Here is a 23,731-nt window from a genome sequence, read left to right on the forward strand (position 1 = left end):
TCGACTACCAATCACTGTGCTAACCAATGCCATTGTTTTGGAATATTGCTTTTCTTTCCAGTGTACCACTTTGCCTTACAAAGAGATACTTCATTTGCACCTACTGTACTGTTTCCCTTCTTTAAGATCGCTGCAAAAATTTAAAATTTTTACGTCGCATGTTAACGTATAACGCAAGACATTCATCTGACGTCGTCAAATAATACAAAAGAATTACTCGGTATGCTAAGCTCTTCCAAAAGCAATACGTTCTTGTTAGAAAAACCAAAGTTGTTAACAGCAGGAAACAATTTTTCTTTTGTGGTTGTCACAGGGAAAGACCAACATGAGTCTGGAGCAATTTGCCAGCACTGCTTTGGCGAAACGGTCAGTGATGGGCCTGCTGGACCGAAGCCGCACCCGGAGCCCGCAGGGCTTCAACCAAATGAGCTTCGACCTGGGAATGGAGGCGGCGGAATTCGGCAATGCTTTCTCAGTGCGTCGCTTCGTTGAGCAGCTTGACGCAACGTTCGACCTGGTCATGGTGGCTGAGCGCATGAACGAGTCTCTGGTCCTGCTCAAGGACCTCTTATGCTGGGACACAGATGACATCGTCGTCTTCAAACATAACGCCCGGCAGGTGACGTTACAAGACCTTGCGACAGCTGTCGTACAGCTAAGCTTTTAATACCATACCCGGTTGCCTAAGTGCACCAGTCCTTCACTTGCCTGTTACCCTTACCGTGTATCAGTTGAGTTCGAAGATGACCAATCACAGAATGGGCGCGAGGATACGGGAGCGGAGAAGTAAAAGAAGAGACGCCTGGAAGTGTTACAGAACAAATCCAACAAATAACAGTGGGAGGGGGGAGAGGGCGAGAGGGGGGCAACCTAGGGATTATCGATGGTGATGCAGCACATGGGGGCCCTTAAAATTTGCCTTCAGTATACGGTCATCGTCGCCATGAGACAAATTTTATTACCCAAACAGAGGTCTGTGCTCCTCCTGCTGGTCCATTGTCCGCTTTTGACGGGGCCAATAACATTGCAGTATATTATTCCGGAAATAATCGCATTCTGTACATTTTTTTCTACTTCCATACGGTAAGACAGGTGTGTGAAGCAGCTCTCCAGCATGCCGCATGCATCCTGCGGACCAGAGCGCCGATTGGGGAAGAAATTTCGGGAATGACATTATAAAACTACAATATGAATCATAACTTCACGGTCATCACATGCACAACTCGGTATGCCACATTATGATAGCTGTCATTTGAGAAGTAATGGGGATATGCGAGTTTTTTCTGCATAAATAATGTGTGGCTGAACTAGAGCAAAGCGCACAGGTAGCCTCTTGCATTTCTGTGCAGTTTTAGAGCGCAGCGTTTAGGCGCCAGTTACTGTGCGTTGCAGTGCCTGTTACAATGCGTTGCTCGTAGGCCCTCGGCGTAGAGAAGGATGTGAAGCGAACACGAGGAGCAGCGGGGGATGAAAGAAGGCGGTAGCGGAAATAGTGCGAGGAGGAAAGCAGAATAAGATGGTGCAGCGGAACGATGAGGCGGCGGAAAGCGGAGGATGAGGCTGTGGCTATTAGCGGTGAGAATTTGGAGTGGCGCCCTCTCGCAAGTGACGTCACGGCCTGGACGCTGCACCCTCCGGGTCGCTCGGCTGCCACGTGCCCTCGTTTTCTTGCTGAGTGCTTTGGACATTGGCGGCTTGAGCCGTACTTACAGAAGGTTATTTCGGATTATTTCTGTTGTCATGCGTGGACCGCAGTTTCTTCTTTGAAACCGCGTGAGTGATGAACATTTGCGACTTGGATATCGCAAGCTATGTAGCGCTGAAGGGGTCTTTTGGTCTTGCAATGCATATATGCACCCTGTTTGTTCATAAATTTTGCCTGAAAAGAACTTCTGCAAGTTCAACACGCGAAGTTATTTAAGATGCTCATCTAAACACTTAACATTCCCTTATTAATTAAGTATGAGAAACATTGCATTTTACATGGAAGAAATACCTTGATATTTGGTGTCATCATCGTATATCCGTGTTAGAAGGACACTGCCCTGCGAAGCTTCCATCATAATTCTTATCACTCTGGTGAGTTGTGAAATGTCGCAACTATATTAAGGCCTAAATGGAAGAGATAGGCGCGCATATTGTGTGAAAAGGTTTAGTACTACTTTCACTGTTCCCTGAAACGGATCGATGGATGGAATAACTTTAATGAAAGGTCTACGAGCTACGGGGTGCAAGGTCCCATAGAGCGGGCTACTCTCACGTTGAGACCGGGAGTTGTAACTCCCTGGCCGCATCGTGGGCTCGCTGGACGGCCCAGAGCTGCTCCGCCAGGTCCGTGGTGCGTAATGCTTCTTGTAGCCTGGCGGAGTCTTCATCCTTGTTTGAGTGGGTCCGACCACACGGCCAGAGCTTGTGATGTACGTCAAGTGTGCTATGGCAATTTTCGCAATATGATGTTTTTTATAGGTCAGGCATGTAGTCTGTTCTGCGTGGGGTACGTGTTTGTTTGAAGCATTCTGAACGTGAGGGCTTGAGGCCTGGTGAGCTTATTGTGAGGTGTGCTGTATATTCTGCAGTCTAGATAAAAGTGCTTTGAGATCTCGTTATATGTGGAGGGAGGGTCGCGATTCTCGCGACCCTCCCTCCACATATAACTGACTGGGATGGTAACGACCAGAATAGGTGGCATTCCGGAGGGTTAGGGCTCGCGCGCTCCTATGAGCCATCTCATTGAGATTGCGAGGGGCGTCCTCGATATCTCCGAGGTGCGCTGGTAACCAGCAGATGGTGTGATGCTGCATCGGTGCGGATCTATTCATTATTTGTAGTGCTTCGCTTGCAACTGCTTCTTTCTGGAAGGCTTTGACGGCCGAGCGTGAATCGCTGTAGACGTACGTGGTGGTCAGGTCTGTGAGCGCGAGTGCGATGGCGACCTGTCCTGCTATCTCAGACTTGTGGACCTTGACTGTGAGAGCGTTTGTGATTTGACCTTGCTTATTGATCGTGGTGGCAACGAAGGTCTTCCTGGTCGGGTACTGTGCCGCGTCTACGAAACAGGCTAGGATCTTCTTATCACGTATTTCACGCAGGATGAACGATCCGCGTGCCACCCTTCTGGATTGGTGGTGCGCAGGGTTCATGTTCCGCGGGAGTGGGCGAACCATGTAGGAGTTGTGTGTGTCCGTCGGAACGCTTTGATATCGATTCTTGATTACTGTGGCGTCATGACCTAGTTTGGCTAGGATTTCTCTTCCCGGTTTGGTTCCAGAGTCTTGTTCATTGAGCCAGTTCTTGAGCTTCGGCGATTTCTTCAAGTGTATTGTGCACCCCCGGTTGCAGCAGGAGCTCTGTCCCGGTGTCCTTGGGGATTCCCAGCGCTAATTGACTAGCTTCTTCATTTGTACATTGAGTTTGTCCTTCTCCGCTATCTTCCATCTGTGCGTGGCCGCCTCGTAGGTGAAGTGGCATAACGCAAAGGCATGTGCTAGGTTGAGGACATTTTCTTCCCTAAGGCTGTGATGTCTGTTTGCTACGCGCCGCATGAGATTCAAGGCATTATTCGACTTTGTTACGATCTTCTCCACTGTCACGGCGTTAGAGCTATAGCTCGCAATGAGCATCCGAAGGAGTCTGATTTTGCTGACGTGTATAATGGTTCCTCCGTCTTTTGTTCTGAGAGTAACGGCGTGTGTGCCTCTGACTTCGTTCTTTGGCTTGGGACCGCTTCTCGATGGTTTGTAGACGAGGAACTGTGACTTCGCAGGCGAACATCGCAGGCCGGTGGGGCGAGGTGTTCCTCGATCGCGTCGATCGCTTGCTGCATAGCGCGTTGAAGTCACTCGCTCGTGGCGCTCTTGGCTCTAGAGAAGAGTTTCGTGAGAATGAATTCGCAATTGCTGCGGTCGTGATTAGTGTTGTGTGTCGTGTGGCCTAGCTTGTTGCTGACCAACCTGGCGATACTTCTACATTTGTGTTGCGGTGTCATTGCGGTTACGTCATAGCCGGATACGTTGGTGTAGCGGTATTTGTCTCTTGTAGGAGAATGACTTGGGGTTTGTCTTTTTTGGATCGAATGTATTGTTGCAGGGGGCCTTTTAGCGTTGTAGCCCCTACAATTCCATTGCCAAAGGCGAAACGTTTCAGTTTGCACAGCCATCTTTGTTTGTTGTTGGCGTTGGGTGGCCTTTGTGAGGCCACGTTGTTGCTTTGTCTATCGAGTGACAACGCCCGAGGTAGCTTGGTGATAGTAGACTGTGACGTCACAGACGGGTGGTCTGCCATTTCTAGCGCATCGAGCCTTGCCCCATGGATGTTGATCTTCTCCATCATGTGTTGATTTGTAGCGTTATCCTGTCGTAACCTTCCTTGAGGGCCCCTACAGTCGTCGGAAGTTTGTCTTGCCCTTCCGTCAGTGACGCAACGATAGTTCCAAGCCCGCCGAGCAGTTCCTTGATTTCCTTAATGTCGCTGTCCGTGCTCGATAGACGTGTGTTTGTCACGGCTTTTTTCTTATGCGGATTGCGCGTGGATTCCGCGACGGGTATTTCCACCACATGCGTTCTGATGTGGCTTCGGTTTGAATAGAGTCGGAGGGTGGTGGCGTTTTGAGTTGTCTGATGTCCTCGACAAGTTGTGTGAATGTTTGCCTTAAATGTTTGTTTTCGTGATCCTGTCTTTTAATCGTACTTGCTATTTCTAATTGCTCTGGCCGTGCCATAGGACTCACCTGGCTGGCGGCCGGCTGTTGGTGCTTCTGTTCTTGTCGCTCCTGTTGTTTGTGCTGCTGAACTCGTTGGGCCCACGTCAACCGGTCATCACCGCCAACTGATGGGCTGGGGGCAAATCGCATCCTTGACGTGTATCTCTGGCTCGGTTCCTGGAGCTTCCTCGCGGTCGTGACGACAGGCGACCGCGGTTCCTCGATCTCGAGTGGCCCCGCTCGCAGGACAAGCGAGCATCTGCGTTGGTGGCCACGTTGTCGTTGATGGCGCTACACTCGGCGTTCTTGAGCGGCAGGAAGTCGTGCTCAGTCAGGGCGATTGGTCCTGATCTCGTGGCGCTTTTATTTATTTATTAATTTAATAATACTGTCAGCCCATGAAGGGTCATTACAGGAGTGGAAAATACAAACACATACAAGGATACAGTATGACAACAAAAAGCAAGTAAATGAACAACTGCAGACATTTCATCATGGACGCGAATCAGTTTAGATTCTATGCACCTTACAAACTTCCCCCCAAAAATAAGGAACCAAATGAACGGATACACCTTTGGCAATGTTATGGTATACATATTAGTTAGCGCCAAAAGGAATAACCTGTACACATTGCAAAAATTCATCAACGCATGAGGCCGAGATGACAGAGTCGGGGAGCGCATTTCATTCCGTAATACCTCTCGGGACAAAGCTGTACTTAAAACAGTCATTTCTGACTTGAGGGGACGTGACATACTGGCTATGACGATGTCTGATTTTGCTTGCGTTTGCGGCGATTCTTCTTTCAACTCGTCTTCTTCGGAGGACGTAGGGGAGTTGGAAGCGCTTCGTGCATTCCTTGCTTGCCCTCACGTGATTTCCCTCGCAGAGCTCCCACTTGATCGAGGTGCACACATGATCTGCGTTAGGGTTAGCTAGTCCAGAGTCTTTGCAAATTGCGTCGTTTGGCGAGGCGCATACGTCGACACGATGGCCGAGTCTACCACACACATGCCACATGGCGATCTGTTTGCGGTAAAGAGAACGCTTGATCAGGGCGTTGTCGTATCTGACATAGTTCGGGACTCGAAAGCCGTCGAAGGCGATGATGACCGTGCCAGTTTCCTTCATTTTCTTTGCCGCCAGAGCGAGCGGGTTGCGTGGGTTCACGATCCTGCGGTTTATGGAGTCCTGCGTCTCATTGAGCAGAACCCCTCTTATAACGCCTTTGCCGTTTCGTGCGGCGGCGTCCTATATGCAGTGGTTTCAAACGTTTGCTCTCCTATGGAAATGCTGCGGATCCTGAGGTATTTTACTGCGTTCGGTTTGGACAGAGTGTTGACCACCATGATGTTCTGCGTCAAATTGGGGCATATTGGCTCCTCGCTTCGCTCGTTAGGTTCGATGCAAGCAACCATGCAGATTGCTTTGGTGACCGTAAGTTGGCCTACCTTGGCTATGTTGATACCGCCACGTATGTCATCTTGGGGCAGCGCGGGCATCGTGCTTGCATTGATCAAGGAGTTTCTCGCTGTTGAGACGGTTGCGTTCGTATTTCCTCCCTTTCGCTGGTGGTTAACGAGGTTGGGCTGGCTCAACGCAGTCTTCATTACTGACGGGCGCGGCGCCGCGATAGTCCAGCCGGCGTCTGCGGTGAAGTCTTCCGGGCTCATGTCTTGGCCATTGACTTCGTGTGCCATCGCTGTAGGGTCGCTCTTGGGTGGAAGGCTCACTTGTAGTGATTGCTGGAGGCCCCCGCAGCCGAGGTGCGCGCGGGGAGGTCTGGGGTCAGCGGCGGTTTTGTCGCAGTCGAGACGGGCGTTAATGGTGGCGGCCGTACTCGTTCTTAGGCTTAGAGCCCGAGGCGGGGCAGCGAGAGATGAAATCACTCGTGAAAAAGTCTAGAGGTCACGCACTTGCCGAAATCTTGTCTCCCTAGCAAAAAAAGAACTTCGAGAATCCGATTACGAGTAGAAAAGGCACAAAACTGGGCAAAAGGCCAATTTCAATAGGCGAGAAAGCGGGAGCCGGCGCGGATGCGTCCGCAGCAAGCATATACTTCTTCTTATCGCTTCTTCTTCCTCCCCTCTGTCTTCTTCTTCTCTGAAATAGGCACCCAGAAGCGCATTGGCTGTTAACACAATGGAGCATCGTGTATAGCATATATATATCTACGTCATGAACACCATTACAGCAATCACATGAAAGAAAATTTCGTGGTTAAGATCGAGTACCATGCAATCACCTGCAAGCGATAAAAGGTGTCATAGTGACGCTCACTAGCTTTTATTGACGATATGGCAAACCCTTCCCGCAACGGAAGCAACTGACTGTCGTTATGGCGAGGTGCGCTTGGTTCGCCATACCCAACATTTCCTTGCAACTTCGAATTGAAGCCATGAAGTAGCTCTTTACAGCTCCAATTACTATGGCTATAGCATACTCAAGGCACTACAGCGCAGCTTAGGCTGCGCTGAAATGAAAAATGCAAACACATCTTGCCTCAACACGTCTCAATCCTGCGTTGTTTAATTACACAGACTGAAAACAATTTGCTTCGTCAGTGCATAAAAGAAAACCACGCATCCCCGCCTCTTAAAGAAGACAGCACAAGTCATTGACACAAGACTTGACCTCCAATGGGGAACAATGATATCTTGAATATGTGCAACACTACTAATGAATGGGCCTTAGGCTTCTTGCTGGCTGCCGCGAACGGGTCCAAAAGGCATATTTAACTCAAATATTTGACCACAACAGTCTGTGTCAGTTCTCCAAACAGATTCATCATGTCTGTTTCTCAGACAAGAAGCACCGGTAAGTTGCTCAAGTGAGTTGAACGTGTTGCACGGAAAGGGAATCAATATTGGTACATTCCTTTCTCTGTGCTGCAAAGAGCTGTAAGCCTCAACCAGCTTTGCTTCAAGTTACGGCCACTTAAATCTAGCCGGCGAAGAACAGCCTAATATTGAGAACCAGTTAAAGCGCTAGTGGTGCTGGCCGAATCTAGACTGCAGTGGTAGTTAAGTCATCGAGTTACTGCCGAAGGTTTCTGTGAAGAAATAGAAAAAGTAGATGCTGTACCGTGAACTATTCGTCGTGAGCAATCATGTTTAACGGGTTAAAATCAAGATAAATGTTGTAGAAGTCATATATAGTCAGCGTTTTTCGTGGCACGCGTATTACACCATGGTTGGTATGGAATCTTGACTAGATTCTTCCATGCTGTGCTTTTGCGTCTATGCTTCTATTATTCACGTGAGCTACCACTGGAAAGTGTAGATCCGCGCATGAAAAATCCGTAATGGGCTGGTCTGAGCTCCCTCGGGTGGCACTGCAGCGTTGCCTTCGAGAAATATATTGTCGCCTAGAAAATAACCTACTTGATTACATTTTTGCGAACGAAGAGTTCGGAAAATGTATATTTGCCAGGATCGTCATAAGTATACAAGCATTGGGAACGAGAGGGAACAAGCGGAAACACTGCAGCAGATTTGCGGACACCGCCCGAACTGCAGCAGACGACAGGCGCGAGTCCGTGCCCTGACGTCACGCCAGCGGCGCTCGCAGCGCCCCTCTAGGTCGTTCTCGGGGCTATAGAAGTAAAGCGTATTGCGGTGCAAGACTGGCTCTGCGGCGGCTACCGCTACGAGATGGTGCCAGAGTAGTGCGCCCTCGTCTCCTCAGCAATGGCATGCTGCGAGCCCGTCCATTGATATCATATATGGAATCAAACACAGCACAAAAATCAAACCCCAGCCCTCAGTCCCCAGCAGCTGCGAAGCAACTGACCACGGCGGCGTTCAGGCCTGCGACGCAGCAGAGGGTGCTAAGATTCACTAGCTCCGGACAGGCCGCCATTGGAATATGAACCTGGCAACGTTTAACGCTAGAACGTTATACAGTGAGGCGATTCTAGCAGCACTATTGGAGGAATTAGAGGGCAGTAAATGGGATATAATAGGGCTCAGTGAAGTTAGGGGGCCAAAAGAAGCATATAAAGGGCTAAAAAGCGGGCACGTCCTGTGCTACCGGGGCTTAGCGGAGAGACGAGAACTAGGAATTGGATTCCTGATTAATAAGAATATAGCTGGTGACATACTGGAATTCTATAGCATTAACGAGAGTGTGGCAGGTCTTGTTGTGAAACTTAATAAGAGGTACAAAATGAAGGTTGTACAGGTCTACGGCGCTACATCCAGTCATGATGACCAAGAAGTCGAAAGCTTCTGTGAAGACGTGGTATCGGCGGTGGGCAGAGTGAAAACAAAATACACTATACTGATGGGCGACTTCAATGCCAAGGTAAGCAAGAAGCAGGCTGGAGACAAGGCAGTGGGGAAATATGGCGTACGCACTAGTAATAGCAGCGGAGAGTTATTAGTAAAGTTTGCGGAAAAGAATAACATGCGGATAATGAATACCTTCTTCCACAAGCGGGATAGCCGAAAGTGGACGTGGAGGAGCCAGAACGACGAGACTAGAAATGAAATAGACTTCATACTCTGCGCTAACCCTCGCATCATACAAGATGTGGACGTGCTCAGCAAGATGCGCTGCAGTGACCATAGGATGGTAACAACTCGAATTAGCCTAGACCTGAGGAGGGAACGGATGAAACTGGTACATAAGAAGCAGATCAATGAGTTAGCGGTAAGAGGGAAAATAGAGGAATAAAGAAATTGAATAGAGAAATGGTATGGAGATATAATAAATAAGAGATAGAATAAATAAATAGAGAACTAGAATAAACAAATCAAGCTACAGAACAGGTATTCGGCTTTAACTCAGGAAGAGAACCTTAGTGTTGAAGCAATGAACGAAAGTCTTGTGGGCATCATTAAGGAGTGTACAATAGAAGTTGGTGGTGACTCCGTTTGACAGGATTCCAGTAAGCTATCACAGGAGACGAAATATCTGATCAAGAAACGTCAATGTATGAAAGCCTCTAACATACAGCTAGAATAGAACTGGCTGAACTTTCGAAGTTAATCAACAAGCGTAAGACAGCTGACATATGGAAGTATAATGTGGAAAAAATTGTACATGCTCTCAAGAACGGAGGAAGCCTAAAAGCAGTGAAGAAACTAGGAATTGGCAAGAATCAGATGTATGCGTTGAGCGACAAAGCCGGTAATATCATTACTAATATGGATGAGATAGTACAAGTGGCTGAGGAGTTCAATAGAGATTTATACAGTACAAGTGGCACCCACGACGATAATGGAAGGGAGAATAGTCTAGAGGAATTCGAAATCCCACAGGTAACGCCGGAAGAAGTAAAGCCTTGAGAGCTATGCAAAGGGGTAAGGCAGCTGGGGAGGATCAGGTAACAGCAGATTTGTTGAAGGATGGTGGGGAGATTGTTCTAGAGAAACTGGCCACCCTGTATACGCAATGCCTCATGACCTCGAGCGCACCGGAGTCTTGGAAGAACGCTAACATAATCCTAATCTATTAGAAAGCGGACGCCAAAGACTTAAAAAATTATAGACCGATCAGCTTACTGTCGGTTTCCTACAAAGTATTTACTAAGGTAATCGCGAATAGAATCAGGAACACCTTAGACTTCTGTCAACAATGGGACCGGGCAGGATTCAGTAAAGGCTACTTAACAATAGACCGTATTCCCACTATCAATCAGGTGATAGTGAAACGTGCGGAATATAACCAACCCTTATATATGTAGCATTCATTGATTACGAGAAAGCGTTTTATTCTGCCGAAACCTCAGCAGTCATGGAGGCATTACGCAATCAGTGTGTAGAGAAGCCTTATGTAAAAATACTGAAAGATATCCATAGCGGCTCCACAGCCACCGTAGTCCTCCATAAAGAAAGCAACAAAATCCCAATAAACAAAGGCGTCAGGCAGGGAGATACAATCTCTCCAATGCTATTCACAGCGTGTTTACAGGAGGTATTCAGAGACCTGAATTGTTGAGAATTGGGGATAATAGGTAATGGAGAATACCTTAGTAACTTTCGATTCGCTGATGATATTGCCTTGCTCAGTAACTCAGGGGACCAACTGCAATGCATGCTCACTGACCTGGAGAGGCAAAGCAGAAGGGTGGGTCTAAAAATTAATCTGCAGAAAACTAATGTTTAACAGTCTCGGAAGAGAACAGCAGTTTGCGATAGGTAGCGAGGCACTGGAAGTGGTAAGGGAATACATCTACTTAGCGCAGGTAGTGACGGCGGATCCGGATCATGAGACGGAACTAATCAGAAGAATAAGAATGGGCTGAGGTGCGTTTGACAGGCATTCTCAGATCATGAACAGCAGGTTGCCATTATCCCTCAAGAGAAAAGTGTATAATAGCTGGGTCTTACAAGTACTCACCTACGGGGCAGAAACCTGGAGGCTTAAGAAAAGTGTTCTACTTAAATTGAGGACGACGCAACGAGCTATGGAAGCAAGAATGATGGGTGTAACATTAAGCGATAAGAAAAGAGCAGATTGAGTGAGGGAGCAAACGCGAGTTAATGACATCTTAGTTGAAATCAAGAAAAAGAAATGGGGCGTGGGCAGGACATGTAATGAGGAGGGAAGATAACCGATGGTCATTAAGAGTTAGCGACTGGATTCCAAAGGAAGTGAAGCGTAGCAGGGGGCGGCAGAAAGTTAGGTGGGCGGATGAGATTAAGAAGTTTGCAGGGACGACATGGCCGCAATTAGTACAAGACCGGGGTTTTTGGAGAAGTATGGGAGAGGCCTTTGCCCTGCAGTGGGCGTAACCCGGCTGCTGCTGCTGCTGCCGATGATGGAATCAAAATGCTGCATGAGTGGAAGTGTGTTTTTTAGTGTGTTCTACATAATTCGAAAACAATATTTTACTTTTTTTTGTAAGTGCTTGTTAGCAGTCTGACTTTCGCACGTTCCACTAAATTAGGACTTTCAAAACGTGCATAATCTTGCTATACGCAAAAATTTGATTTTAGAAAGAACCAAGAAAAGGGGTTTTGAAATTCGCTATGGAAAAGTTTGGAGGGAGAGTACTTACATAGAAAAATCAATCAATTTAAAGTGTTCGAAACAGGATACTGGAATACTAGGAGTGTGGCGTTAATGAAAATGCCCTGCTGCAGAGGTTGCGTCATCTTCAGCCTGCCACCAAGAACTGAGAAAAACTTACTATGTACCTAATATGCCGCACGAAAACAAAGTGAAATCGAGTTTTGTCTAAGTATTCTTTAAGGCTATAATTAGGTCCGAACTGTTTACCGCGCTGCACACAATGAATAACACCCGTTTCCATCGAAGAGAAATTTGATGTCACCTTGAGTTCTCTAGAAAAACGGAAAAATAATGCTAATAATGGCCATGCGTTGATTTCGAACACATCCTGAAAGAATTTTTTTACAACAGCTGGAAATTGTTTGTGAACAGAAAGCTTCGCATTGAATTTACAATAAAATTCCACAAATCTTCTCCAATATATGGTATCCGTGGCACTTAGTATTATCTCAGGAAAAGGAATTCAATAAAAACCTTCTAAATTTTGCCCAGAAACCCCAAGTAATTTACCCTATCCATATAAAGGAACTACGCGCATCACGAAGGTGACTTCTTTGGGTCGCCAGAAACGTTGTGGGAACCACGTATAACGCATGAAAATAGAGGCAATAAAAAGAGAGCGTAAACCTTATTTTGAAATCAATGAGATTCGAGTACGGCGTCTTTTTAGTTGGTCTGGGCCCCCACCGCGGACGTGGTTCCGAGACCTTGTCTAGAAGCGGCTTCCTCGACTCGCTGGACGGCACAGAGTTGAGCTGTCAGGTTCGAGATGAGGAGGGCGTTCTTCAAGCGCGAGCGGAGGCTGGCGGTGGAAGAGACGGAGGGGTCGGCACTTCCCGACTAGTTTGTTAATTCCTGGCACTCCCAAAACATGCGATTAGGTGTGGCAACCTCGCCACACGATGTGCATCTGCTTCTAGTGCACATGTCTGGATACATGGCGTGCATTATTCTGGGGTTTCTGTAAGAATGAGTTTGTAATTGTCTGAAGTGTACTGCTTGCGTCCTGTCTAACCTAGCGTGAGGGAATGAGTATACGCGTCTTTGTAACTGGTAGTGTGTCGTGATGTCGTGGAACCTGGTCATACGATCCTTCCACGCCCAGACGTTTGCAGTACCCCGCGGGGCTCTTCCTCCGACAATGCTCAGTGAGTGAGGCCTCGAGCAACGCGGTCAGCCGCTTCGTTTTGGATGCTCAATTCAGTGTGTGCCGGGATCCATAGAAAATGCCTTCGGTTATGGAAGTCGGCCTCTCCCTGTTGTATGGGAAGTTGCTGGAGTTGTAATACGCCTCTCGCGATATGCGCCCATTTGCAAAATTTCGAATTGCCGTTTGCGAATCGCCGATCATGTATGTAGCTTCGGTTTTTGTGACGACCAGTGCTATGGCCGCTTCCTCTGCGCATCAGTATGTGGCGTGTTCAAGGTGACGCTCGTGAGGTGGTTGCCTCGGTGGCTAGTAACTGCGGCCACGAAACTCTTCCTGTATCGATAACGGGCTGCGTCGGTGAAGACCGCCTCCTTGTTTTTGCAGGCAATAGAAGGGTTCACTAATTATTTAAAACGCTGATATTTCAGCCAAGTATTTGAATCGTTCGCCACATATTACAATTACAATGTCCCCTAACCCCTCCCCCTCAGTTTTCCCCAAGCGTGAATTTGTGGGAGGCACGCTTCTCTAGGGAGACTTCAAAAGGGAAACATAGGGGATCGCGGCCGTGTCAGGCCTTGGAGCGCTTGTTGAAGCAATGTTTTGTAGAATGGCTCTATGTTATCGAGTCCCACTTACGCTCTGAAAAATATTGATCATGCGGTTTCTCTACTTTTACTAAATTCGGTGTTAGTGGAAGTTACTCTACTCCCAGGAAAGCGCACTAACTTCTGTGCTTTTCATAACATACCACACGCCTCGGAGCAATCGCTTACGCAACTTACTCCAGAGATCAACCCAGGCACTTTGCACTTCACTGACAGATCACCTATAACATTGCGCTTCTTTCCCTAAATTATAAAGAAGGCGTCTATTTTAGTTATCCAGAGTTACCGAGGATATTAACTGCTAACGTCTTATGATGTATAGATATATGGAAGAAACGAGTATTTGACAATTAATTACAACAATCATATTTCAGCCATAAATGTCAAACGTTCTCCATATGTCAGCCCTAGCATGGCTCCCAGTAGATAATAACTCTGTGTCACGTAGTCTTAATATAGGGCTCTGGGACACATTGCGGATAACGCTTGTGTAGCGCCTCCTACCACTTTCTTGTCAAATTTTTCTGCAATGGGCCTTTGTCAATTTATATTCAGCATCTACTTAACACGTGTACTTATAGCTTTTCCTGCGCGTCACCCTCAACCAACCCACCCAACCGTCAGCTTTTGTATAGTAAAGTTTCTAATAGCAGCAGAAACAATGTCCATATCGTATCGCCGTCGTCGGTTTGTTTCTGTTGTGCCAGACACGAATGGCGGCACATACGGAATTTCTGCCCTTACATAAAGACATTGGTCCATCCTCGAAACACTTTCTAGATACCAAACTATACTACGCGGCCAGATATTCGGTAAATTCTTCCCGTAACGAAGATTCCTGCAATGCCTGAAATGCGCATATTCTTGTGCGCCTCCTCCTCAGGTACCATTTTTCATCAGCTTTTACGACCACTGCTCGGTTATAATTTTCGTTTTTCTGCTAAAGAAATGGATATGTGATTTCTAAACCTTGAATCTCCAAACTTATCTTTAGTAAGAATATATGTTTGTGAGCGAGCACTCCGTTGCGCGCCATTTATGATAGCCATCAACGGGACAACGACACGATCAGTGCGTGGAAAAAATATATTCTGGAATTGTGATATGCCGGAGTGCCACATCACAACTGATTATGAAACACGCCTTAGTGGGTGAGCCCGCTTAAATGTGGCTACCTGAGTTTCTGACCATCTAGCCATTACGCAACACATGACTGTTTTGTCCCTTCGCTCCCATCAGAATAAAGCCATCGAGGTCGTGATTGAACGCGTGACCTCTGGCTCATTAGAGAAGCACCGTAGCCACTGTGATAATACGGTGAATGGCACGTAAAAGCCAACCAAGGGCACTACTTACAGAAGAAACAAATTTTGAGTGCGAGGCCTGGATGTTTCTTAAGAAAGTTTTTTCAGCTTATTTTAGACGGCGTTGGTGTATCTGGCACCTCGTTATCCCATAACCACTTCCAGAGGGAAACGGTAGTCTAAGCCAGATGTAGATGCCATATGACAATGAAAGTGGAGTCAGATAACTTATGAATATTCGGTAACAGAAGATATAATCCAAAAAGTACTGACGATTACGATACTCCCTAATGCGAAATTTGAGCCCACCTCTTTAGGTGTTTCAAATTCCACCAGTAGTATCGCTGATTGTTCAGAAAGAAAGCGTGAACACGGAAGCGCGTGGGTCGCGCGCATTCTCTAGCAGTGGCGGCGCAGGCGAAGTAGCACAGGGCACTCGGTCCAAAGGCAACGCCAGCCTTTCGTTTCCGTGTATGGTATCGGCGGACGCCTTGCCGTAAGCCCTAATAATGACGTGATTGGCGAGTGGGTGATGGCGCACGCTAGTATAGCGCCATCTTGCAGCGGGGCACCGCCGTGCAGCATGTCGCCTGCAACGCTGCATTTGCCCCTTCACCTTTTTGTCATACTCTCTTCCTCCAGTTTCCGCCTCGTGCTTTCTTCGCTATCGCCATCTTTCTTTCTCCACTGTGCTCCGCTCGTTCGTTTTTGCGGTTACGCCGAAGTAGAGGCGGGCGCTCAACGCAGGAAGGGGCGATTGAGAGCTGCGCTCTAAAATGAGTTGGAGAAGAGGGAACGATGAGCCACTCACCACGCCAGTGCGTCGCCCGAATTTTCGGCAGGTATTTTGGAAAAGTCACAGTTTCGCCCATAAGCGAAGCATCGATGCCGATAGCAAATTATTAGACAGCTTTACGAAGCAAGGATAATTATTTGGCCGTGTAAACTTCTAAACATTCGTTCACGAACTAACTTAACAAGCATGGTGTCACGCGCACACCAGGCAAAATGAGCATATATTACTCGCTGACCGCCGACACTCGCTGTCGAAACGCTCGAATGAGGAAACACGTCAGCAACAGCAAGCGAATTGATCTTCGTGCTCATTCTCGCTTCATTGCGAACTAAGCGTTGAGAACATAGCGAACAAGAATATTTCAGCCCTCCGCGGAACTAGGCTCTGCACTCATCGCAGTTCGCTTTGAAGATAGGGCCTCTGCGGCCCCGTCATACGCAGCAGCCACCAGAGTATAACTCCCTCTCCATCCTCCCGGCAACTTTCGCGCGACTGAAGATCGCTTTCAACAATGGCCCGCTCGGCGCGTACGCGCCATACGCAGCACCCACCGTAGTAGGAGGCGCCCCTCATTCTTCCCATTCTCCCGGATCCTTCCTCGCGACAGCACGCTTCTTGCCCGGTTTCCTCCCTTACGCGCATCGAGATTGAGCAGCCATCGACGGCTTACCATCGCATGCTTTCACTCGCACATGCAGCATACAGTGCGCGGCGACAATGTTAACGTTATTTGTCGTTACACGGAACATCACTGCGGCGGCAGAGAAGCGTCGTGAGCGTCCCTCAAATAATTCGCGCAATGAAAGCCGTAACCAGTTGGTACACCTTGAAAGCGCGACGAGAGAACAGAGGCGTGTGGTGCGTTGCAGAGTGTCACCCGCTGGCAAAAGAAAGCGTCAAGCAAACATCGGGTCTAAGCCAGCGCATCTGCGCGTGCAAAAGGCTGATAATTGTTCCGTCCCTTGCCGTACGCCCAGAGGTACATACAGAGTGAACAAAGTTGGCATGTGGTTAATTACCGAGCGGAATATACCCAGTGCATTCATTGCGCATCTGGTTGAGCCTTTGGCCAGAGACACGTTCATCTGAATGCGGCACAAACATAGTGCATTTGTCGTTCACCCTACTAAAGCGCCGTGTTATTGTTCTTGAGGAAAAAGTCTGACAGGGGTTCGATTATGCTCCGTGTAGAAGATACCTAAGAAATCATTTCCCTCAGTGTAGTGCGGCACACACCTAATGGTACAAACCCAGTGCTCCAAGTCGGCTTCAAACACTTCATTAGACATCGGTACATAGCACGCCACGCATCTGCAGTGACCCATATCGGCGTGACAGAGGTTCGTTGAAGTGCAGCACATGTGTACACGTTGCCCCATACTCAGCGAAACAAGTTCTATTTATTTATTTATTTATTTATTTATTTATTTATTTATTTATTTATTTCAAAGTACTGCAGCCAGCAATGCTGCCCTAGCAGGAGAGGTTTACATCAAGTGCAATGACAAAGATTTCACAAAGGAATCTGCATTTGCACAATCAACAACAGACGCTGGCAGACAATTGCGCTCTTCAATTGTGAGCGGAAAAATAGTTCGTACAAGTGTTGGTTTCGAACCTTGTTACCTAAGCATAGCACGCCGATGAGTTATCCACTTGACCATGTATTATTACCCTGTAACTAAGGCAGGCGGCAAAACGATTAGGTACAAACAGTCGTACATAGAAAGAGAGATAGTTACCCCACAGAAAGTCAGAAGTACCCGAACAATGCTAACGCGTTGATATGGAGGCCTCCAACGGACACTAAGGGCTGGATTCTGAAACGATCCTAATCTTAGACAGTTTCCCTACCTTCCGCAAGGAGTCCTCCAAGCTACCTAAACGTTAGGATCCCTCGGAAGGCCACCGCGAATTCTAAAAGCATCCTTTCGCCTTCCCTGTGGAAGGAGCGCCTCACCAAAGGAAGTGTAACGTTGGAGGCTTCTGGTTTCGAGATTACTTACAAAAATGCAAAATATTTGAAATGAATTGCCAAAGCAAAGTGCCGGGACTGTTAAAATTGGATTTCTTCTTCTTTACCGGGGCATAAATTCTATTTCTGTGGTCAATAACGTAAAAATAGGTCAGAAATGATGCATACGGCAGGAAAGAAAACTCAGTCTAGCAACTATGACAGCATCTGAGTTCGGTTGGTCAGGCATCGCTTTCCTTTTTTTTTGCGTGTGTTTTGATTCGTGTGTATTTATTTTCCGAGAATACCCCATTCCTGTTTAGGAAGGCGTCTACGTCGTCTCCACCGGGTCTTTAATGGGTATATGAGTGCAATCGATGCAACCAGTAACCCCAGGGAATCCTCCAATTGAATAGAACCTGGTCATGACTACCCTCGCTTCACTGTTGTTTGGCAGCCGAACGTACTTAGGATACAGAGGTAGGCATATCAGCTGTGTCACCTCCGAAATACATAGGCACACAGAGGGTTGGGATACACACACAAGGTCGCCTACGACAGTTTGCATGGCGCCCGTTCCGTAAAAACGCATTGCGATGAGGACCTTCAAGAGAACAGGCAGCGGCTCTCCTGTGTTGTCAGTGCTACAATGCAGTTGCAGCTCTGCCAGTATGGTTGTAACAGCTCGCTTCGAAAAACGTTACCGGGCTAGACAGTCCACTTCGTCGTAGTATTCCAGTGGATTCTGCCTGTCAATCAGACGCCGGGCTGGTGTCAAAGGCGGAGGCATGTACACAGTCCCGTAAAGAAGTTCATTTGCTCGTCGAAGAAACCGTGCAAAGCTTTCGAAGCTATCGTCTTCGAATAAATATCGCAAGGCCGTCATTCTCGCTGCTGGCTTTTCACAAAATCAAAGTAAAAAGATTTGGCACAAAACGCGGTCCGCGGAACCAAACTGGGCGGCAATACACGGCGGCTGGCTACCGCACGGCCTTCGCTGCACACGGCACCTCTTCTAGCCGACCGTACCGTGTACGAAGTCGTGCGGAAAAGCGTGTGTTCAGTTAGAGGAGCACGGTTAGGAAGCATAAAGGTAGCATTCCGGCTCCCTAAGCGCGAGTAAGCACCAAGGAGGCCTTAACTTAGTGCCCCTTGGTAATGTACGTTCCAGAATTGACGGCAGGTCGCCTTACAACGTGTGAGACATCCTTAGTAAGGAAAGCAGTGTTTCAGAATCCGGGCCTAAGACTTTACCAACGTCTCTACTTACTCGTCATGTGCTTTCCGGTAACCCAGGACGATAACATAAAAAAAATGTATGCTTCAGGTCCACTAGAAATTGAAATTACTGAGTACTATTTCAGTGTAACAGCGCTAAATATACACGAATACTTATGGGTATGGGCTAATTGGTATTGCATATTTATTGCTTACCGGAAACTGTAAACGAATGATCGCATGTAATCACAGCCGTTCACAAAAACAGCGCTGGGTTGTGCCGCATTCTATTCATACCTAATTATTTCACCCTAATTATGAAATGGGCTGCTTTTGCACAATTTCACTTAATGTAGGCACATCATATTACCATCATAAATTATTATTACGACAGTATGAACCTATTGTGGGTAAGAATTGCTTACACAAATTTGGGGCACGAAATAAAACAAACTTATGAACGCACGACCGAAACACCCCAAAATTCAGAAAAGACTGGATTTATAAAATGGAGGCGGTTTGCGTAGCAGAGGAGAGTCGCCAACCACGACAAAAGAGAGGCTAAGTTCGTTTCAACGAAGCTCATGGGCAAATCCTCCGAGTTTTGTCAGGAGCAAGCAAAAGACTAAGAACGCCTTCGACTTCAAGTGGCTTATTTATTGATATGAGTAGTTGGACTGGGGTTATTTTGAAGTTTCCGGTAAATGAAGGTAAACTGAAGTCGACAAACTTGAGTGCCCCATTTTGGATATGCTGCACTGGCTTAGTGCGTGCGCAAGCGCGATCAAAACTGGCGCCTTCTCTCTCTCTCTCTGTCATGTACTCCCACGTCCCGCTCCTCATGTGTACGGCAGCAAACATGACAAAGGCCCGTCAACCTCCCTGTCTTTCCTTCCTGCCTCCTCAGATTTGTCTCTATCTCCCTTCTCTCTTTTTCTCTGCTATACCTGCACTTTTTTAGTCTTAGACGTAAGAGGCTATTGTGAATCGATGCGGTAGACGATAGGCGTGGGCATGTCCGGTTCGATTATGTGCTAGAAATGTCGACGGTAATTAGCTCAAAGAGCTAGAACAATGAACTTTCGAAGCTGTGTTGGGCATATTGTTACGTACGAAGACACCGACGAAGAGCTATTTACAAGTATATTTACAAGGCTAAAAGGCAATACGCTGCGCTTGGCCAAGAGGCAACAGCCCGCGCTAGCTTCTAATGGTCGTCGTCGTCTTCACACTGCTCGCCTTTCGTGATCGCACATATTGTGCCGTAGCACTACCTCCGGCGGGAAAAGCGCCGTCCCGGAGCGACTAAAGATCGGACGCGGAAGCAGTGTAGTAGTCCTTGAGCCTACTGACGTGTACGACATCACTAGATGCCAGAGGAGAGGGCGAGGTTGAACCCACAGGAGCAATTTCGTAAGTCACAGGCGTCACCTGGCGCAGCACGCGGTAGGGCCCTGTGTATCGCGAAAGGAGCTTCTCTGAAAGTCCGACGTGACGAGTGGGCGACCACAGGAGCACGAGCGCACCAGGCGAAAACTGTACGTCACGATGGCGGGCGTTGTACTGGCACTGTTGAGTGGTTTGTGAGGCCGTCAGTCGAGCACGGGCAAGCTGGCGTGCATGGTCGGCGAGGGCGATGGTGTCGCGCGCATACTCGCTTGTTGAGACCGAAGCAGGAGGAAGCGCCGTGTCTAAGGGCAAGGTAGGTTCGCGACCGTACAGTAGATAAAAGGGAGAAAATCCAGCGGTGTCGTGCCGGGAAGAATTGTACGCAAATGTTACGTAAGGAAGGGCAATGTCCCAGTCGTGGTGGTCCGTGGAAACGTACTTGGCCAGCATATCGGTAAGAGTACGGTTTAACCGGTCTGTCAGGCCATTGGTTTGAGCATGGTATGAGGTAGTCAGTTTGTGTTGAATGGAGCAGGAACGCACAATGTCAGCGATAACTTTCGAGAGAAAGTTTCGACCACGGTCAGTAAGGAGCTGTCGCGGGGCGCCATGAAGCAAGATAATCTCACGCAAGAGAAAGTCCGCGACGGCAGTGGCGCAACTGGTAGGGAGAGCCCGAGTGATATTGTATCGGGTGGCGTAATCAGTCGCGATGGCTACCCATTTGTTCCCAGACGATGACGTGGGAAAGGGACCGAGCAGGTCTAAACCAACACGAAAGAACGGTTCCACAGGAACGGTGATCGGCTGGAGATGACCGGCAGATAGCACCTGAGGTGTTTTCCGACGCTGGCAGGGATCACAGGCAGCAACATAGCGTCGAACGGAGACCAGGCCAGACCAGGAACGGAGACAGGCCAGACCAGGAACGGAGACCAGGCCAATAGAAGCGGCGGCGGACGCGGTCGTACGTGCGGGTTACCCCAAGATGTCCTGCAGTGGGTGCGTGATGCATCTCAAAGAGCACAGTCTGTCGTAGCTGTTTTGGCACGACAAGAAGAAGGTCAGAGCCGTCAGGGAGGGAGTTCCTTCGATACAGAATGCCGCCCTGGAGGACATATCCGCGAACGGATGCGTCGGTAGGTGTAGAACGCAGACGCTCGATAAGTGCTCGCAGCGATAGGTCTCGGTACTGCTCATCGGCGATGTTAGCGAAGGCAGACACAGAGAAAATGCCGTTGGCGCTACTACTGTCGGCGTCGTCAGGCTCGTCGACCGGGTAGCGAGACAGGCAGTCAGCGTCCTTGTGTAGTCGGCCAGATTTATAGGTGACAGTATACGAATATTCTTGGAGGCGTAAGGGCCAGCGACCAAGTCTTCCTGTAGGATCTTTCAGTGAGCATAACCAGCAAAGCGCGTGATGGTCTGTGACAACGGAAAAGGATCGGCCATATAAGTATGGGCGGAATTTCGCAACCGCCCAAACTAGGGCCAGACACTCACGCTCAGTGATGGAATAGTTGCGCTCCGCGGGTGAGAGGAGCCTGCTGGCGTAACCGATAACCCGGTCGTGGCCACGCTGGCGTTGTGCCAGTACCGCGCCAATTCCGTGACCGCTGGCATCAGTACGGACTTCGGCAGGCGCAGAATGATCGAAATGGGCCAGAATGGGAGGCGTTGCGAGAATGTCGATCAGATGTGAGAATGCAGAGGCCTCGTTATCGCCCCACTGGAAAGAGGCGTCTTTTTTCAAAAGCTCGGTAAGTGGTCGTGCTATGGCGGCGAAATTGCTCACGAAACGGCGGAAGTACGAACAAAGGCCGATGAAGCTGCGCACATCCTTGACACACTTCGGAACAGGGAAGTGCGCAACAGCATGGATCTTGCCTGGGTCCGGTTGCACTCCGTTCGCGTCAACGAGATGTCCAAGGACGGTAATCTGGCGACGGCCGAATTGGCACTTGGATGCGTTGAGTTGCAGACCGGCTCGACGAAAAACGTCCAGGACTGCTGAGAGGCGCTCGAGGTGAGTAGCGAACGTTGGGGAGAATATGATAACGTCGTCCGTGTAGCACAGGCACGTGGACCATTTGAATCCGTGAAGAAGGGAGTCCATCATGCGTTCAAAAGTGGCAGGGGCGTTACATATACCGAACGGCATCACTTTGAATTGATAAAGACCGTCGGGTGTGACAAAACCAGTCTTCTCGCGGTCGAGATCGTCCACGGCAATCTGCCAGTAGCCGGAGCCAAGGTCAATAGAGGAGAAATAGCGAGCACCGTGGAGGCAGTCAAGGGCGTCATCAATCCGAGGTAGGGGATACACGTCCTTTTTGGTAACCCTATTAAGGTGCCGATAATCCACGCAAAAGCGCCATGAGCCATCCTTCTTTTTGACCAGTATTACAGGTGACGCCCATGGACTATATGATGGTTCAATAATGTTCTTGGCAAGCATTTTGCGAACTTCTGCGTGAATAACTTGACGCTCAGCTGGTGACACTCGATACGGGCGGCGATGAATAGGAGGGGCATCGCCGGTATTAATGCGATGTTTGACAGCTGTAGTTTGAGCCAAAGGACGATCGTTAAAGTCAAAAATATCGTGGTAGGAAAACAGAACGCGGTAGAGTTCACGAGCGTGCTCGGACGGCAAGTCGGGGGCAATCATTTTCTGGAAGTCAGCGAAGGTACAATTTGCCGACTGCGATGGTAGAGGAGTATCGGATGAAGTGTCGTCAACTGCAATGGATGCTACTGAGTGATCCTCGAATGAGCAAAGGTGGGCCAGAGACATCCCGCGTGGCAGCACTTGTGTCGCCAAGCCAAAGTTGACCACTGGCAGGCAGACGCAATTCGCCGTAATAGATAAAACTGTATGAGGTACTGTGATCCCGTGTGTAAGGAGGACGTCTTGCATAGGAGTCGCGATGTAGTGACCGTCGGGGACTGGTGGGGATGACACTAGGTCAACGTAGGTCAGTGCCGAAGATGGCAAGCGAACGAAGTCGGCGGAACTGAGGCGACTGCGGTGTGGTTCAGCAGGATCGAGAACAGGCAGGTCAAGGCGGAGAGTACTGGCGGAACAATCGATGAGAGCAGAATGTGCGGAGAGGAAGTCTAAGCCGAGGATGATGTCGTGGGGACAGAGGGCGATGACTGTGAATAGCGCGATTGTTGAGCGATCGGCGAAGGAGACACGGGCGGTACACATACCAATAACGGGGGCTGTTCCGCCATCGGCGACACGGACAACAGGCGTCGTGGCGGGCGTGATAATTTTCTTGAGCCGGTTACGAAGGTCAGCGCTCATTACGGACAAATGCGCCCCAGTGTCTATGAGTGCAGACACAGAAACACCGTCGACTTGCACGTCAAGAAGGTTCAGATGAGTGGGCAACGTCAGGAGAGGATTTGGCGGCGTAGGGAGCAATGCAGCGTCACCTCGAGGCGCTGCATCGTCTAGTTTTCCGGCTGGGAGCGGCGTCCGAAGGGAGTCGGCGAATAGGAGCGACGGGGCTGGGAAGAGCGAGATTGTCGTCGTTGGGGCGAAGGCGAACGAGAATAGGGGCGGTTCGTTGCAGGAGAATCAG

General features: G+C 48.7%; 1 protein-coding gene across 1 annotated transcript in view; it reads left to right on the forward strand.

Annotated features, from left to right (window-relative positions):
• LOC142573016 (galactosylceramide sulfotransferase-like) overlaps positions 1 to 23,731 on the forward strand; it is a 141,014-nt gene that overhangs the window by 83,692 nt on the left and 33,591 nt on the right. Inside the window, exon 5 of the mRNA XM_075682509.1 lies at positions 314 to 619. Coding sequence (XP_075538624.1) covers positions 314 to 619 — 306 coding nt within the window. The remainder of the gene's footprint in view (positions 1 to 313; positions 620 to 23,731) is intronic.

This window comes from Dermacentor variabilis, chromosome 2 (assembly GCF_050947875.1).
Source record: "Dermacentor variabilis isolate Ectoservices chromosome 2, ASM5094787v1, whole genome shotgun sequence".
Taxonomy (NCBI): Eukaryota; Metazoa; Arthropoda; class Arachnida; order Ixodida; family Ixodidae; genus Dermacentor; species Dermacentor variabilis.